This window comes from Cicer arietinum, chromosome 4 (assembly GCF_000331145.2).
Source record: "Cicer arietinum cultivar CDC Frontier isolate Library 1 chromosome 4, Cicar.CDCFrontier_v2.0, whole genome shotgun sequence".
In the NCBI taxonomy this organism is placed as follows: Eukaryota; Viridiplantae; Streptophyta; class Magnoliopsida; order Fabales; family Fabaceae; genus Cicer; species Cicer arietinum.
The window spans coordinates 56,339,808-56,355,162 of record NC_021163.2 but is presented as its reverse complement, the minus strand read 5'-3'; the positions used below and the strand labels follow the sequence as shown (position 1 = coordinate 56,355,162).

The 15,355-nt window shown below is 29.0% G+C and overlaps 2 protein-coding genes across 2 annotated transcripts in view; both read left to right on the top strand.

The window, feature by feature from the left end:
* LOC101488312 (uncharacterized) overlaps positions 1-5,355 on the top strand; it is a 9,462-nt gene extending 4,107 nt beyond the window's left edge. The window contains exons 3-12 of the mRNA XM_073367447.1: positions 3-827; positions 1,972-2,173; positions 2,280-2,430; positions 2,559-2,640; positions 2,782-2,856; positions 3,380-3,470; positions 3,669-3,939; positions 4,038-4,080; positions 4,153-4,256; positions 4,715-5,355. Of these exons, the coding sequence (XP_073223548.1) occupies positions 3-827; positions 1,972-2,173; positions 2,280-2,430; positions 2,559-2,640; positions 2,782-2,856; positions 3,380-3,470; positions 3,669-3,939; positions 4,038-4,080; positions 4,153-4,256; positions 4,715-5,131 (2,261 nt within the window). The 3' untranslated portion in view covers positions 5,132-5,355. The remainder of the gene's footprint in view (positions 1-2; positions 828-1,971; positions 2,174-2,279; positions 2,431-2,558; positions 2,641-2,781; positions 2,857-3,379; positions 3,471-3,668; positions 3,940-4,037; positions 4,081-4,152; positions 4,257-4,714) is intronic.
* A 2,320-nt stretch (positions 5,356-7,675) lies between these two features.
* LOC101490056 (uncharacterized) lies at positions 7,676-10,433 on the top strand. Its single transcript, XM_004498296.4, has 5 exons — positions 7,676-7,914; positions 8,276-8,414; positions 8,754-8,785; positions 9,541-9,627; positions 10,147-10,433. Exons 1-5 carry the CDS (start codon positions 7,738-7,740, stop codon positions 10,282-10,284), a joined length of 573 nt encoding a protein of 190 aa, XP_004498353.1. The 5' UTR covers positions 7,676-7,737; the 3' UTR covers positions 10,285-10,433.
* The last annotated feature ends 4,922 nt before the right edge of the window (positions 10,434-15,355 follow it).

The window sequence follows — 15,355 nt, the reverse complement described above, 5'->3', positions numbered from 1 at the left end:
AGGAATACTTCCTCCCAAAAGGCCAATTCTTGAAAGGAAAAAGAACTTTCAAAATACCTCTTACATTCGTAAAGGTAACAGTCTTGTTAGGAATCCTACTCCAGTTTCTGCTATACCTCAAATCTCCTCTACCAGTCTTGGGAGCAGACCTACTCCAGTTTCTTCTATACCTAAAATCTCCTCTACCAATCCACTACCTTTGAGCTTCGGAGAAATGCTTAAGGGCACCAAACCCGAAAACAGGGTTGATTTGACTGATCAGCCAATCAACTGTAAAACAGAACTATCGAATACTCCTCTGCAGAGGCATAGATTACCTTCTCTACCCATGGACACCAAATTAGGGGAAAATATATCTTCCCCGTTGTCAGAGCCTCTTTCTAGTGGCTGCTGTGAAAATGCATCTGATCTTAGGAAATTTACAGAGAATAATGATGCACCAGCCTCTTGTGAAGATGTGCTAAAACAATATGAAACTCCTGAAAATCAAACTGGTCCATCTAGCAATGGGGAGAGCCAAGCTGAAGGAAACGATGGAAATGTTTCTTCTTTGAACTCAAAAAAAATAGTTTATATAAAGCCCAAAACAAATCAATTGGTTGCAACTTCGAGTTCTTGTGATATTATTGCCTCTATTGATGACAAAGGCCAAACAGCTTGCTCCGATAGCTACTACAAGAGGAGGAAAAATCAATTGGTTAGGACTACATTTGAAAACCATGTCAACCAGACAGTTGCAATGCCCAATAACATTGTAAATCATGATGGTCAAGGGGCTAGAAAAGTACTTTGCAACAGGAAGTTTACCAAGAGGCGGTCAAACAAGGGTATGTATAAAAAACTTATTATTTTGCTTAGTTTATCTCTCCAACTGATACTGATACAAATATGATGCTGAGTTTCACCAGGATTAGAATAATGTGTTATTTAAAATAGCATGCTTCTCTGTTACTGAGGTTCCATTAGATATATTCTGTTGAATGCTGTGGTTTATTTGTTCAAGAACTTCAGTAAATTGCTTGCTGTCATTGCCGGTCTATGCTGCGTGCTACTTGTTTGACATACTTGTCTTGTTTATGTATGGTGTCCATATTTTCTTTTATGCTATATTTGCATGTTTAATTATATTTGCATTTTTAACTATTAAATGTTCTTTCAAATATAAGCTTTTCTTAAATGCTTCCTTTTTTTGTAATATTTTCTTTATTTGTTTATTTCTTCGAGTAACGTAGTTATCCATCCTGGATTATGGCAGTTACTGACCCCAAAAATTCTATACCCTGTGAAGTAGGATGGCCTTGATACCATAAATTACCGTTCTAAGATATACTAATTTATGATGTCTCTGCGTGCTCTATAATAGAAAGTTGTCCCAATCTAAACATATTCATAATTATTATGCCTTAAAAAAGAACAGAGTGTGAAAAAAACACAGAATAAGGCCTGCTAGTTTGACAAAGGTATGTGAACAGAAGATGGGCAATAGCCTAGTAAGACACAGGTGATGCTGGGCTTGAGCTTGTAAGGGAAGATGAGACAAAGGTTTTCTAAAAATGCTAATGTATGGTTGAAAATGGATTTCCAATTTTTTTTATGCCATGTATATGTAAGGGAGATGACAAAAGCTTAATCAAAAGCGGAACGGTGGGTGATTGAGCTTTACCTTCCATGCAGTAACTGTGCGAATGGATGTGAATCACAGTGCAGCATAAAAGGCTCGGCTAAATGAGATCTGCATCACTTTCCATCTGCAATGCATTATGATTTATGATAGTATCATTTTGCCACTATAATGGATGATTGGTAACCCTGGAGTTTTTGTGTCTTTTGAGCTGGTAGTGGAGTGATTTTGCCGTTTTTGCATGTCATTTTTAAGCATTATGTTTTAGTTACCATTAGCTGGAAAACATTTCATTCCTTTTCACTTTATCAGTGATTAGAGGAATGCTTAACTGTAGATTGCATTTGCAGTTGCTGGGGTTTCGTGCAAATCTTCTAGAGCCTCATTAGTGTGGACACTTCGTAGCAAAAATTCATCTGGAAATGACAGGGACGCCTGGCATCATCAAAAAGTTTTACCTCACTTGTTTCCATGGAAAAGAACAACATATTCAAGAAGCTTCATTCATAATTCTGCTTCAAGTTTCAATAGTGGTTCCTTATCTGCAGTCGGGTACTTATGCATTTGTTACTGCTTTCTCTATGTTTTCTGTCCTTTAATTTGGCTGTGTTCCTTAATGATATTCAATTGCAATAGTTTATTAATGTTTGTCTTTCAGCAAGAAATTACTTATGTTGAGAAAGAGGGATACTGTATACACCAGGTCGACCCGTGGATTTTCTCTTTGGAAATCCAAGGTTTTAGGCGTTGGTGGGTCTAGTTTAAAATGGTCAAAATCCATTGAGAAGCACTCAAAGAAAGCTAATGAGGTTAGTCTGGCTTTTTATACTATGATGATTTTCCATGAAATTTCCTTTTCTTAGTTATGTATAATTTGTATCAAGTACAATATACCTTTATGAACAATTATTCTTTTAATTTCTCCTCATCATTTTAGGAAGCCACCCTTGCTGTTGCTGCAGTTGAGAAGAAGAAGAGAGAGCAGAAAGATCCAGCTTGTGTTAGTCGTCAGACAAAGAGTAGGAAGCATTTTTCCATGAGTTTTTGTCATATCAAAATGCGGAAGACTATCTTTTCTTTTTTTGCTACAAAAACTTCTTTATGATATTAGTTATTGTTGTCTGTTACTCTGACTTTGGAAGTAGCGGTTGATTGTGTAGGAGAACGTATATTCCGTGTTGGTTCAGTTCGCTACAAAATGGATCCTTCCAGGCGGACACTTCAGAGGATTTCAGGTGAATGACATTAACACATTTCTTATCATTTTGTGATTATCCAATGGTTCCAACTCTTAAAACACTGCTGCTATTTACTCCTCCGTCAAGGGTTTGTTTATTGAATGAACAATAAAATTTTCAGAATAAATTTGTGTGTATATGAATATGATGATGGTTAAGGTGCAGGAAGAAAAAACAGATCTATCGTTCTTGGAAGTTGGAAACTTCTCAAATTTTCCTTTCAACAACTGATTTTTTATGCAGCACCACAAACATTTGTTTACATTATATTGCTGATTGTCTGTATGGAAAAAGAGAGGGTGTAAAATTGTAACTTCAAATGAAAATCATTAAGTTTTTTCCATTCTTTTGCTGCCATGCTAGGGATAATAGTATCGGCTTTATGTTGTAACACATTTCTTCTGCCATTCCTTTTTCTATCATTATATTTTTTTTAATATTTTTCTTTCTTTTTCCTAGAAAGTTAACAGGTTCCATGACTATATTGATCTTACAAAGTTTCCCTTAAATTTCTTTTTAGACGATGAATCCCTGGCCTCTGCCTCTCTCAGTTCAGGTTCGGCTTCCAAAAGAGGTTACATTCCAAGGAGATTAGTGATTGGAAATGACGAGTAAGTGCATTGTTCTTTTTCCATTGGCTTTAATATCTTTTATGAAGTACAAATTTTGTCAATGTTATTGTTGGCTTTCTTTTTAAGAAGCTATGAAGAAAATAGGTGAATAAGAGGAGATTATATAATATGCAGTCTTGCAGTTCTAATTATCCTTTTACAGTTGATTATTTAAATTATTGTCAATAATATTTGCAGATATGTCCGAATTGGCAACGGAAACCAACTTGTCAGAGACCCAAAGAAAAGAATTCGAAAATTGGCAAATGAAAAAGTTAGATGGAGCTTGCATACAGCCAGACAACGGTTGGCTCGTAAGCAGAAGTATTGTCAGTTTTTCACAAGATTTGGGAAATGTAACAAGGATGGAGGGAAGTGTCCTTACATTCACGATCCTTCAAAAATTGCTGTCTGTACTAAGTTCCTGAATGGTTTATGTTCTACTCCAAACTGCAAATTGACTCATAAGGTTCTGTAATATATATATGGGGTCCAACAAGTTGAATGTGGTCGCCGATTTTGCTGATCTGCATACTTAATATTGAGTTTATTTGATTTATTGTGCAGGTTATTCCAGAGAGAATGCCTGATTGTTCATACTTTTTGCAAGGTGCATCATTGAATGTAGTTTTTCATCAACTGTAATAATATGAAAATATGATTCTGACAATTTTTTTGGCAGGCTTATGTTCAAACAAAAATTGTCCATATAGACATGTCAATGTGAACCCGAACGCATCTATCTGTGAAGGATTTCTTAAAGGTTTTTGTGCTGATGGGAATGAGGTATTAATCACGATTAATTTCCTGTTGAAATACTGGATAATTTGAATTTTGGACTTCCTCTTTTTAGCACAATTAATCAATTTGGGTGCGTAGGTTGATAGGAATGTTTATTACAGTTTGTATTTCAACAACAGAGTGTGCAAGGTTCAATAAAGGTCAATCTGGACTTTCAACAAATTGTGTTGGATTACAGATTACTTGAGAATCAATTATCAGTTTCGACCTGTAACTCTTCCCTGGTTGTTTGATTGCTAATGTTGACAGTGTTCTCTAATATTGCTTAGTGCGATTCCTTATTTGCTAAATTTTGATCCAGTGTCTGAAATTCCGGCTAAAAGTTCTCGGAGAAGTTTTTCCTTTTTCAGCTACTATCCTCCTTCTGCTTATTTACATGCTACTGCCTCCTCCCCCTCTTTTATCCTAAGCTAATTAATCCCCACAAATTTGTTTGTTCTCAGTGTCGGAAGAAGCACAGCTACATTTGTCCTAGTTTTGAAGCAACAGGAACATGTACTCAAGGAACTAAATGCAAGCTTCACCACCCGAAGAAACAGAGAAAGGGAAAGAAAAGAAAGAGATCCGAAACTCAGAACAATGGTAGAGGGCGTTACTTTGGTTCTGGGATGTTGGTGGCAACCAGTCCAAGCCATCCTCAACAGAATGAAGATCCTGAAAAAGAACTAGCTGACTACATCAGTCTTGATGTGTATGAAGATGCTGCAGACACGGCTGACCAATCATTTGAGCTATCAACATTTTGTGACAATGATACTTTGGATCTTCAGTTGGAGGATACTTCTGATGAACTCATTAAACCTGTTTATATTATAGCAAAGTTAGCTTCGCAATCTCAGTCCAGAAGCCTGCAAGCTTAGGCAATGTGGTAGAGATTAAAGGCAGTTTTAGGTAAGGTAATACTTAATTTCCATAATTTTTCTTACAATCCAGCTCATTGTTTTTTAATTTCTGTTGTCGTTGTATACTACTTAGGTCATATTCCCCCTCCCCCTTGATTTTTATGTATACCATTGTACAAAAACGATTGGCAATTGCCAAATAGAAAAATTAACTGCTCCAACGAGGGTATGTTTTGTGATAATTCTGATACTTCAAACTTTGAGTTTCTTTTAACATGATTGATTGATATACTTGGAGCCAATAACTTTTTGACGCCATTTTACTTGTTAACTAATCTTGATCGTGAGAGGTTTAGAAAACTTAATTTCCATGTAAATTGACATGATTGTTCCACATGCATTATCGTGTATATCGGTTAGCTGAGTGAGAGTTAATATAAGTAAAGTTTCATCTTTACCATGTTCATAGAGTTATCTTCTAACGTTTCTAAAGGCAACTTTCCGAGACTACTGTGTTCAAAGAATAATAGTTTAGTCCCTGTAAAAATGAAGAATAATAGTGTGGTTCGGAATTACAAAGTTTGTCGGCTTTGCAATTTAGTAAAAAACACAAACTAAACTATTTTTTATAGACTAAAGTTGATATGAGAAAACGTAAAATATAAAATTGATTCATCTAGTGACGAATTCTTTTTGTTCACGAACAACTGCATGTCGTTTCCAAAAGTTGTAGTTGTTTGCTTCTTCAATGGCATGTCGCGCAAGAGTATTTAAATGGGTGCAATCTAAGAAGCCAAATTGAGTCTCTTATCTCTCACCAAATGACCTTTACAATACCATATTTTACTAAAACAGGAAATTTAAGCTATGCCTAATGATGTTATATAATCACGTACAAAATTAAGCTCTTACCATTAATCAGAACTATTCAATTTTCACTCATAAAAAGCAAGTGAAGGGACACCAATATTGTCCACTAAAACACACTTAGCCAAGAAGCTCATTGACTAAAACACAAGTAGTTGATTTTGATATGTATGAGAGAGTTTTTAATTAACAAGCAAAATTTCAATTTTAGTATTTCAATTTTTACTAATTTATAAAATTAGTCATCCTATTTTAAAAGTCAATAGTTTTGGTCTCTCATTCTGATTTTTTAACTAAAAAATGACGACGTGAGATGTTTTAAATAACGTGACATATGATAGGATAATATAGAATAATTAATATCTATAGAATTAGAATAAAACGTCGTAAAAATTTAGATTTCTATTTCAATTTTTTTTCATATTTTTAATTTAATTAGTTATATATGAATAATTAATGTATCTAGATGTTTATTTATTATAGAATTTTATGTCACGTCATTAAAAATAGTCAAATCGTCGTTTTTTAGTTCAAAATATGAGAGAGAGACCAACTTTTAAAATAAAAGAATCAATTCCGTGAATTAATAATAGATGGATCAAAACTGCAATTAAGCCTAATTAAGATTAATTTTATCTCTAAAATTTATTTTTAATTTAAAGTTAGAATTTTTAACTTTTAACTTAAAATGTGATTTTTACACTTAAATTTATTTTTCAACTTATTTACATGTAAACATATTCGAACATAAATAATTTTATCTTAAAGTAACTTTTAATTAAAATTCATTCATTAAAAACAATTTTTCATCACTTTAGAATCAAACACAAACTACACACCCCAATGCGTGTGTTAGGAGCCGTCGTACACTTTTCATTTGAAAATATAAACAAAAATTGATTAAAAAAACGTTTTTAGTATAGAGCAATATTAGTTATGAAAGAAAATCAACGAATACTTAAATTGGTTCGTGAAATTGCGAGATTTTGTTAAAAAAAAAAGTTCATCAATATGAATTGATAAATACATTAAAAAAAATGTTTACACGTATGTTAAAATGATTCATTTGTTAACATATGCTACTTAAGGTTATGACATGATATGTAAAATAAATACATGACTTTCACATATATCAATGTCACATTATTAGAAGTTTATGTGACAAATTAAATTCATGCAATCTATATTAATTATAGGAAAATCACTTCATGATCCAAATACATCAAATACTTTTTACTTCATCAATTTCATATCCAATTTAGTCTTTGACGAAAATCCTTATGAAAATTGCATATTTATTTAGTGCGTTAAATCATTCTTTAACACATACTTTAACAAATCAAACTAATTACAACTTTAAAAATGTATTTATCAAAATTTAAAGTCTATTTAATTGATACTCATAATTAAAGAAATCAATTTGTTTATTCTTTCTTTTTATTTATGAACATGTTATTGTGTTTAACTCTTGTAAATGGAATAAGTCTAGTTGAAAGAAGTGATTGTACATTACACGTTCAATAAATTTTATCCTATAATACTAAACGACGAAAAATATTGCTTAGAAATTTTCATTTTTTTTAATAAAAAAACCTCAACAATAAAAATAATTTGTTTATTTAGTTTTTGAAAAATAATAAAAACTTGGTGAAAGGGTTTCAAGAATTAGTAGTATTTTTATTTTAGTATATCTTTTGTTTTAAAAAGAGAGTGATGAGGGAAACGGGATAGAGAATAGAAGAGAAATTGCGGTGGAAATGAAAGTGACATGGAAGAAGAAGAACAAACGTGGTTTACCCGCCGCCTTATCACTCTTTGAACCTAATTCACAGTCAAACAACGACGCTACTACTCAACATGATTGTGATGATGGAACTCCCAAATCTACGCAATTAGCTATGCAATTTCAAGCCCAAGGAGACAACCTTGCTATGGTATTTTTTTTTTTTTTTTTTGTGTGGTGAAGAACGGTAATCGGTTATAATTCTGAAATTGGTGATAAAAGGAAAACATTCATCAATTCAATCACCGAATTTATGATTAACAGTAAAGTTTTGTAGTCAAATAGCGGTTGGCCCTTAAATCCCTATAGCAGTATAAGGATTAGTATCATACCGCTACGTTTGCAACAAATTTAGACCATAAATGTAAAAGCTCAAAAATTTCAAACTATATATATATATGTATGTATGCTTATATATATATGTCATGTTGATGTCCTACAAGTTTTAGAATAGTGTGTTTTCCATGTCATTTTCTATGCTTCATGGTTAAATACCATCGTCTTTCTTGTAGGAGGGGAAGTATAGGGAAGCACTGGGTAAATGGGAAACTGCTATTACATTGGCACCTGATGTTGCAGTTTTGCATGAACAAAAGGCCCAAGTTTTACTAGAAATTGGAGATGCTTGGAATTCCTTAAAGGCTGCAACTCGTGCGTCTGCGCTGCCATTATATTCTTTGTAACTTGGTTATTTATTGTATAGACTAAATGAAATGTTAAAAATTTAAATTACTAAACTAATGATTTCAAATGAACTGTTTCTTGAGGTGTAAACATACTGAAGCAAGTTTTGTTTATAGTAACTAGTTTAAGAAGCTCGTCTTTCCCATATGAACTTTATATTCAGTTTTAAATCTTGTGATGGACTTAATGCGGTAGATCTGCTTTGTGCCAATAGCTAAATTTATTTATCTTGGGTTATGCTTCCGATGTTTGTTATAGAGTGATTGTTTACTTGGCATGTGATAATTGACGGTTTCTACGTCGCAGGAGCTACTGAATTGAAACCATCGTGGGCTGAGGTTTGTTAATTGCACACCCTTTTGTAAAATTTATCAGCATGATTTTTGTCATTACCTTCCTATATTGATGATAATTGTGTATGTAATTTTGGTCTCAATTTTTTCGTTTCAATTAATAATGATTATGTTATGCCTGAGAAAATATGAAATTATAGTTTAATTGTGGATGAGTGTCATTTGATAATTCAGAAGTTCTTAAACTTCATAGAGAAATCCTGACCTTATGTGGTAGGATTATTTCCTAACAGGCTAACTAAAAAGTTGACCCCAATGTTCATGTTTTACTAGTTTGTCTGGAAAACATATTAGGAATTTAGGAGAGACCAAATTCAAGTTAACTAAAACGTAATGTGTCCGATTATGTTAAGTATACAATCGATAGGCATACATTTTTACAAGCATTAAAGTTGCTATTCACACAAATATGGGTTTGGCAATGAGATTTTAAAAAAACTTTTGTATGAAAATGAGTACTATGATAACCTATCAATTGTCTCTGACTTGAACATGCAAATACCCTCTTATCCTCAGTCTTTGTAATATTGGGGCGGCTTCTATTTTCTGTCCATGTAAGATGTGGTAAAAGTTCACTATGCTTGCTTAAATTGTGATATCAAATACTTTGCAAACTGTACTATGCTAATATCTGATAGTATAAGCTTAACCAAATATTCATGCCTACTAGTATTAAAGCAATTGTTGTTCATTTTGATGTCTCCCAATGCAAGCATTTATTTCAATATTGATCTTTGTAGGCATGGGTCACACTTGGCCGAGCACAGCTGAATTATGGTGAGCCAGATAATGCTATTGAAAGTTTTGACAGAGCTTTAGCTCTCAAGGTCAGTCTTCATAAAGTTTTGTAGTTGGTGTTGATGTTGCTCAAATTTTCTATCATTGACAGTAACTGAATAACTTAACCGGCATATCAATATGATTTGATATAAATAAAAATGTTAATTAAACAAGCAGAAATTAATGGAGCAGTTGTGTTTCACAACATTTGTATACTAGATGTCTTCTATATTTTAATTAGTTAATTGATTCCGTCCACTAACTTTGTATATTGATTGTCTTTCTATATAACACTGACACTTCAGATTAAAAACATATTTTGATGTTTTTTGTCAATACACATGTAGTTACGATCAATTATTTCAATTTTCAGAAATTATCACCAGTGTTGATGTGTGTCAGTGTCAACAATCTTGTGTCTGTGCTTTATAGTGTCTTCTATATTTATTTTGCCACTGGTGTTACTGTATGTTTTCTGCTGAAGCATAAGCTGAACAGCCCATGATGCATCTTTGCATTTATTCAATTTGATACTTAATACAGTTTACTATTTTGTGGTTGTCCAGCCTGATTATGAGGAAGCACAAGATGATAGAAAAACTGCATTACGGCTTGTAAAGAAGAGAAAGCAACTTCAATCATCAGGCTTGAGTGCCATCCAAAATCGTTATACTGTAGGTGATAATAAGAATGAAAGCTCATGAAGGTATTCCTGTGTAATATTTGCTTGTCTGAGTTGCTGTGTAATAGGAAAATTTGATTAACTGTGATCAACTTCATGGCCAAAAAGTTCATAATTGATTGGGATGTATATGTGACATGATGGTTATGATAATGTGATAAATATTGTACCCCTCCGTTCTTAGATTAAGAATTAATGAAGTATGTTTGCTTTCATAAAACATGTGTTTTTAACAAATGCTGTTACATTTAAGAGGCAAAATTGCTCCATCAATCATTTAACTTATTTTAATATACTAAATTAAAAATTATATTTTTTAACTAGGCTTCCAGTGAAAATTATATTTTTTATTAAGAATGAAAGCTCCTAATTTTATCAGGGTTCTGTAGACCTATAATTTTTTTTTTAATCTTATAAGAGATGGTAAATTCCACCATAATTAGTTCACAACTGTGAGGTTTCGAGTTTGAATTCGAGACAAGACGTTCAACCTAACATTATCGGTATGTGTCAATTGAACTAGAACTTAAGGACCAAACTTTTAATTTTTTTATTGTGATTTCTTGATTCTTCAAATTTCTTGACATTATAAATACTAAATAGTCATTCTAATGCTAGATTTTAACCTGTGTTATCGATATGGATATAATTTAATTTATAAACCAATTTATTTGGATAAGAGGAAGGAAATTTTTTTCTTTTATGGAAATTTTTTTTGGGGAGGGGATGATATTATAATATAAGATAGAGAAGACTTTAAAATTTACAAATGAATTTATATTTGTTTTCTTCGATGGAGTAGCAGAGATGGAATTTGCAATTCAGTAGATCCAATAGCTCTTTTTATCAGTAAATCAATCCATTAGAGTAAAGGAGGTTGTGCACATTTGTAATGTATGTTATATCCTTTTTTTTATTGGCAAATATTATTATTTAGTTATATTAGTATTTTTTTTTCATCCGAATTTAAACTTTAATATTTTATATTTTTTAAACTCTTTTAACTTTTAGTTCAAACTAATTGAGTTATCTCTAGCTAGGTAGTTAATCCCAAATAGTGGTGCATTGCGGCCAACCCCAAAAGTGAGATAGCGAGATAACGCGTTTTGAGATAGGCGGGATAATTGTTATTTTTTTGAACAAATTACATAAATAATATTATATAAATCTATATTTAATGCAAAATCAACAAATAACTCAAACTCTGAAACATTCATAATTAGTAATAAGAATCTACAAATCTTACTCTTAGTTAAAATATACATTGAAATACCAACAAAAATCAAGGAAATAAAGACCGTACATATTGAAATCTTTAACACATAGTAATAAAATAACTAAATATTAAAATTCAAATGCATGTTCTAGCATAGAAATCAAAGATAAGCATCATCTTCATTAACATATTCTACTTCCTTTTCTTCTTAGGTGAAAGTAGAAACAACAAAACATAGAAGGAAGAAATAATAGTGGGATCTCGTTGGAAAATATTAGGTTTAACTACGCCAGAGTGGTGGGATCTTGCTGGAATATCGTCGAGATCTTGTTTCACGTTGTCGCGGACCACGCCATTGCGGTCAAGCACTGTACCGCATTGGGACAACGAAATTTCACAGGGAAACACTAGGATTAACTACCTAGCTCTCTAGTGTGTTAGACATGTTTAGGGGCGAAGCTATCTATTGTCATGGGGTTGCTTTGGCTACCTCATTTTTAGAATAAGTATAGTTTGATACATAACTACCCCAATAAAATGTATTTAACTACCTCAAATAATTTTTTTAGTGATAAAATTAGAAGAAGCAAAAAGTAAAAATTTATCACTTAATTGATATATCTATTTGTATTGTTTGGACACTTGCAATCTCTATTGCAACTATAATTAAAACATTTTTAGTAATAAAAATTGTCAAGACATGAATTAAATAAAATTAAAAATAGGTTTTTTTTGCAAAATATTGTAAAATATAGTAGTAATTATTATAGATTTAATTATTAATGAATTTGCTTCTTAAAATTGTCTCAAGTGCTACTTTTTTTATATATTTTTTTTTTAGGTAAACTACTATTTGAATCTTTGAAGGTATAAGACGTTGTCATTTTAGTATTTAACTCAATGAAAAATTAAAATTAATTACCGAATCATCAAAATAGTATATGAAAGTTACAACTTACTATTATAAAAGTTTATGAAAAATACAAGTTATTATCAAAATTGTCTATAATTGTTAAAATTGTTAAAATGTCAAAAAATTAAACCGACCAGCGATGATTTGATAATACGAAGATCAATTTAAATTTTTTCCAAGTCAATTATCAAAATAGGTGCGTCATATACTCAAATAGTAATTTATTCTAATTCCTATTTATGTTTCTAGGAAAATTACAATTTCCTTCGTCCTTCTCTCACATAACTTTACCTTATTTTCTTCTCCCTCTTCTTTCCTATGCTATAAGGGTAGGGCTACAAGGGGACCAAGTTCTATTCACTAGTATTTTTAATGATATAAGTGTAATTAATCTAAAAGTCATTAAAATATCTATTATTTATTATATATATTTAAAACAGACTCCCGATGCCTCGTATTTTGCCACTTCAACATATTTCATCCACATCAGTCAAAATGTTGATGTGTACCTCATGAGAATACCCCTCATCTTTCAACAACTTCTCACCTTACTTTCAAAATTTCTTTAATACCTCCAAAATCTATTTGATAATATTATTTTATAATAAATTTATAAATTATAAAATTATTTTATAATTATTTATAATAAATTTATAAATTATTTTACAATTTGATAATAAGTTATTTTATAATAAATTTATAAAGTATTTTATAGTATTATTAGTCATTTACCAGTTGTAATTACTTATAAAACTTATAAAATTATAAAATTATTTTACAATTATTTATAATAAATTTATAAATTATTTTACAATTTGATAATAAGTTATTTTATAATAAATTTATAAATTATTTTATAGTATTATTAGTCATTTACCAGTTGTAATTACTTATAAAACTTATAAAATTATAAAATTATTTTACAATTATTTATAATAAATTTATAAATTATTTTACAATTTGATAATAATTCATAATTTATATTATTATCAAATTATTTTATAAGTTATTTTATAATAAATTTATAAATTATAAAATTATTTTACAATTATTTATAATAAATTTATAAATTATTTTATAGTATTATTAGTCATTTACCAGTTGTAATTACTTATAAAACTTATAAAATTATAAAATTATTTTACAATTATTTATAATAAATTTATAAATTATTTTATAGTATTATTAGTCATTTACCAGTTGTAATTACTTATATTATTAATCATTAAATTCAATGAAAAAAATCACATAATCACTCATAAATATCGACATAAATGCTATTTATCTAATCCTCTTTACAATTATATGATTCCACTTATGGTGAGTAATGATTTTATACGTTTCTAATTCAATTACTCCTTAATGTCAATCCATTTAAAATTACTTTCAATTTATCTCAATTCATTTTTTTAGTAACATTTTATAAAATAAAAATATATATTCTATTTGACATAAAAGACACAAATTTATTAAAAATAATCATAAAATATGAATATATAAAAAATTATTAAAAAAGTTATTTCCAATTATTAAAATACACAAATTTATTTAAAATTATAATATATATAAATATATTAAAAAATATAATGAACCAACGTTTACTGTATATGTGTTCTGAAAAAATAAGTTAGCACTAAATTTTTATCAATTAAATATTTCATCCACATCAGCCAAAATGCTGATGTGTACCTCATGAGAATACCTCTCCTCTTTTAACAACTTCTCATATTCCTTTCACAATTTCTTTAATACCTCCAAAATCTATTTGATAATATTATTTTATATTAAATTTATAAATTATAAAATTATTTTACAATTATTTATAATAAATTTATAAATTATTTTACAATTTGATAATAATTTATAATTTATATTATTATCAAATTATTTTATAAGTTATTTTATAATAAATTTATAAATTATTTTATAGTATTATTAGTCATTTACCAGTTGTAATTACTTATAAAACTTATAAAATTATAAAATTATTTTACAATTATTTATAATAACTTTATAATTTATAAATTATTTTACAATTTGATAATAATTTATAATTTATATTATTATCAAATTATTTTATAAGTTATTTTATAATAAATTTATAAATTATTTTATAGTATTATTGGTCATTTACCAGTTGTAATAATTTATATTATTAATCCTTAAATTCAATGGAAAAAAATCACATAATCACTCATAAATATCGACATAAATGCTATTTATCTAATCCTCCTTAAAATTGTATGATTTCACTTATGGTGAGTAATTATTTTATACGTTTCTAATTCAATTACTCATTAATGTCAATCCATTTAAAATTACTTTCAATTTATGTCAATCCATTTTTTTTAGTAACATTTTATAAAATAAAAATATATATTCTATTTGACATAAAAGACACAAATTTATTAAAAATAATCATAAAATATGAATATATAAAAAGTTATTAAAAAAGTTATTTCCAATTATTAAAATAAACAAATTTATTTAAAATTATAATATATATAAATATATTAAAAAATATAATGAACCAACGTATACTGTATATATGTTCTGAAAAAATATGTTAACACTAAATTTTTATCAATTAAATTATATATTTATAATTGAATGCTATTTTTTATTTTAATTTTCCTTATTATAATCATAATTTGAATGTTAAAAAATTAATGAAAAATTAAGTATTGCATAAAATTAAATTATTTTTTAATAGAATTTATTTTTGGTACCTATCAATATAACTATAATTCAATTGCACGAATAATTAGTTAAAACTTTTAAATACCTAAAATTGATTTAAAGTATAAGCAAATCTTTAATCTTTAATAAAATAAATTTCAAACTCTTGATGAAATATATTCAATAATTTTTTTTTTACAACAACTTCTCATGCTCGCAATTAAAACATCATACTAATAAAACAAATAAATTTAGACTACGCTACAATATAATTCAACATTAATA

Bases quoted from the DNA above. Each gene is read 5' to 3' on its own strand.
- LOC101490056 (XM_004498296.4), top strand. From the start codon at position 7,738: ATGAAAGTGACATGGAAGAAGAAGAACAAACGTGGTTTACCCGCCGCC. The intron at 7,915-8,275 runs GTATTTTTTTTT...TCTTTCTTGTAG, and splicing joins AAGGAGACAACCTTGCTATG to GAGGGGAAGTATAGGGAAGC. The intron at 8,415-8,753 runs GTGCGTCTGCGC...TCTACGTCGCAG, and splicing joins TTCCTTAAAGGCTGCAACTC to GAGCTACTGAATTGAAACCA.